The 2,730-nt window shown below is 44.5% G+C and overlaps 1 protein-coding gene across 1 annotated transcript; it reads right to left on the bottom strand.

Annotated features, from left to right (window-relative positions):
* Nucleotides 1–246: 246 nt before the first annotated feature.
* LOC123081799 (uncharacterized) lies at nucleotides 247–970 on the bottom strand. Its single transcript, XM_044504323.1, has 2 exons — nucleotides 668–970; nucleotides 247–571 (listed from the first exon to the last, which is right to left on the bottom strand). Exons 1-2 carry the CDS (start codon nucleotides 940–942, stop codon nucleotides 283–285), a joined length of 564 nt encoding a protein of 187 aa, XP_044360258.1. The 5' UTR covers nucleotides 943–970; the 3' UTR covers nucleotides 247–282.
* Nucleotides 971–2,730: the final 1,760 nt, after the last annotated feature.

Genomic DNA, 2,730 nt, shown 5'->3' on the forward strand with positions numbered 1-2,730 from the left:
AGAGGGATGATCAGGTCAAACAAGGCTGGGCCGCACGCGGTCAGGCTCGGCAGAATGTCGACTAGCGGGAGGAGGAAGATGGATAGTGGCTGGCGGAAGGAGGACGAACCAGTAAATCCAAACGGCTTTGACAAAATCGACTGAAAGATTAGGCGTTCCCTTTTGTTATTACTCCGAGTCTAAACAAAGTTTACAACTTCTGAACTTTTTAGACGACAAAAAAGTTCTGAACTCACAGCAGTTTATACTCGACAAAGACATGAGAACACTAAGCTTGGGGCGTCAGTTCTCGCGGTCGCAGCAGAAGAAACGGAGGATACGCGCCCGGTGCTCAGGGCGGACGCTGATCATGAGCCACAGGAAGACGACGGTGACCAACCAGATGGCGATGTCGACTGAGATGTGCGTCTTGGCCTGCGACACGATGAAGGTGAGCACCAGGCTGGAGTAGGCGACGGCGAAGGACCACCGGACCTGCCGCGAGTCCACCGGCAGGCGCACCAGCAGGCTCAGCGTCATCATCATGGACGCCAGGAACCCCATCCAGCTCGCCGCCATGAACACCCAGTACCTGCACGCATGCGTGCCATCGGTCAAGGGACGTCCGCATGACCACCGGGATTTCAGAATCTAAGTTTCTAACCAGGAGCATGCGCCATGTGCGTACCTTTGCGGGTGCTTGTCGCGCATGATGGGGTCTCCGGCCTCGTGCGGCTGCTGCTTGCCGTCCGCCGCCAGCGTGTCCTGCCAGTACCCGCCGGGGACGCTGCACCCGAGCTGGTACGTGAGCGTGGTGATCAGCGTCGCCACCACCAGCAGCGTGTTGGCGTCGTTGCCCGCCCAGTTGTTCGCGGCCACCTGCCCGTGCGGCTGCGGCTGCGGCACCATCGCCGCCGGCGGCGGCGGGTAAACTTGGCCGCTCATCGCCCCGTTGTTCCACATGGTGTCGACTGTCGAGTGACAACGAGCGACTGGCAGAAGGCTTTGGTCTGGTCGACTCTGATGGAGCGGCTGTGTTTATAGGACGGGCGGGCACGTGACCGGTCACCGGCGAAGTCACGGTCAGACGCGGCGGTTGCTTACTCGACTGCGTTTCCTACTCGACAGTGTGATGCAGCCATACAGTCAGTTAGTACTGCAATCTGCAATGTGGTGCCAGATATGCTCTCATTTAGTGCTTTATTCGAATCCAAATCAGGTGATATGCTGTCATTTAGAGTGTGCTCACTTAATGGTGCCAGCACATTCGGATGTACGCCATTAAATGAGTACACATAGTTCAACTTTTTCTGCCTGGCTGATTTGACAGGAAACTGCAAGATTACTTAGAGTGATCTAAGATTACTCAGAGTAAGAGTGATCTAAGAAAGGGGGAAATATCAGGCGCTCCCATCCTTGGGGTGCTCCACATGCTCCAACTTAAAAAAAAGATCAATTTTAAATGTTTTAAAAAACTATGGAAAAAATATGAATGTTTACAAGGAATGTGACTACAACTTCTAAAAATTCCAGGTCCAAACTCTAAATGTACATTAAGAAACAAAAATGTGAAATCTAGCATGGATAGTGTCATAAAAAGACCAAAAACAACATTTGACACTATTCACATCTGAATTTACCTTTTTCTGTCTCTCAATATAAATTTCGAGTTTCGACCTGAACTTGAGGTTGATTCTACGTTTTAGATTTTGACACGGTCATCATAATCATGATGAATAAACTAATACTCACACTGTTCCAAAAGACAATATGGTTTACTAGATATGAACAATCTTCAAGATACAATCTTGGCCGATACCTTTTGTATGTAGGAGTACAAGTTATTAATAAAAAAATGTATAAGATGCATATAATAAATCTATCTTTCATAAAATATCTGATGTTTAATTTATATACCTAAAAATCTGGATATTTTGTATTAATGAGTTGTGATATATAGAAAATATTAATTGCATGCTTTCGGCTATGTGTATTAGTAAAAAAATCAACGACAATTAATATGGATCGGAGGGAGTACTAAACTTTGCTTGGACAATCAAAATGTACTTGTTTATTCGCAAAACAAAATCTAAATATTTGCTAATAAATTAATGGCTAAAGTTAGAGGACTCTAAATTATGTTTAATATATTTATAACTAGTAATACCGAAGTAGAAAATATGACATGCTATCTGGTCAATTACGCTTTATGATTCATTACCGGTAATGTAATTATACATCAAAGAAGGAAAACTTAGTATATACGATACCTTTTTTTGTATATACGATACTTCTATTGCATGCTAAAGAAATTTCCATCAATAACTAAATCTGAATATGTTGCTCAAACACGGTTTATCGTGTTCTCGTCTCATCATCATTCATTTTGTATACTGTTCGATGTGCAATGTCATGAAATGGAGTGAGATGCTTCCGCAAATGCTCACCTTAATATTTTTGCTTGTCACTTGGCCAGAATGCAAAGTTTTCATTGGTAGGACTCATCGAAAATTTGTAAAAACATTATCTCTTTCGTACCCCCTTTCGTAGCTTACCTTTTTTCTGACAAGAGGCTTTGATCTAAATCGCTAGTATGACATAGGCATGCTGAAAAATTGGGTTGCTTGCTCGAGTACGTCTCCCATACGCGCTAGTTTGACATACTGACATTTTTAGTGCAATGCGGACATGCGGTGGCGCCGATATGCTCCCATTTAGCACTTTCTTGGATCCAATCTAGAGTAGGTGATA

Source organism: Triticum aestivum, chromosome 4A (genome assembly GCF_018294505.1).
Source record: "Triticum aestivum cultivar Chinese Spring chromosome 4A, IWGSC CS RefSeq v2.1, whole genome shotgun sequence".
NCBI lineage: Eukaryota > Viridiplantae > Streptophyta > Magnoliopsida > Poales > Poaceae > Triticum > Triticum aestivum.

Bases quoted from the DNA above. Each gene is read 5' to 3' on its own strand.
- LOC123081799 (XM_044504323.1), bottom strand. From the start codon at position 942: ATGTGGAACAACGGGGCGATGAGCGGCCAAGTTTACCCGCCGCCGCCG. The intron at 572-667 runs GTACGCACATGG...GCATGCGTGCAG, and splicing joins CGCGACAAGCACCCGCAAAG to GTACTGGGTGTTCATGGCGG.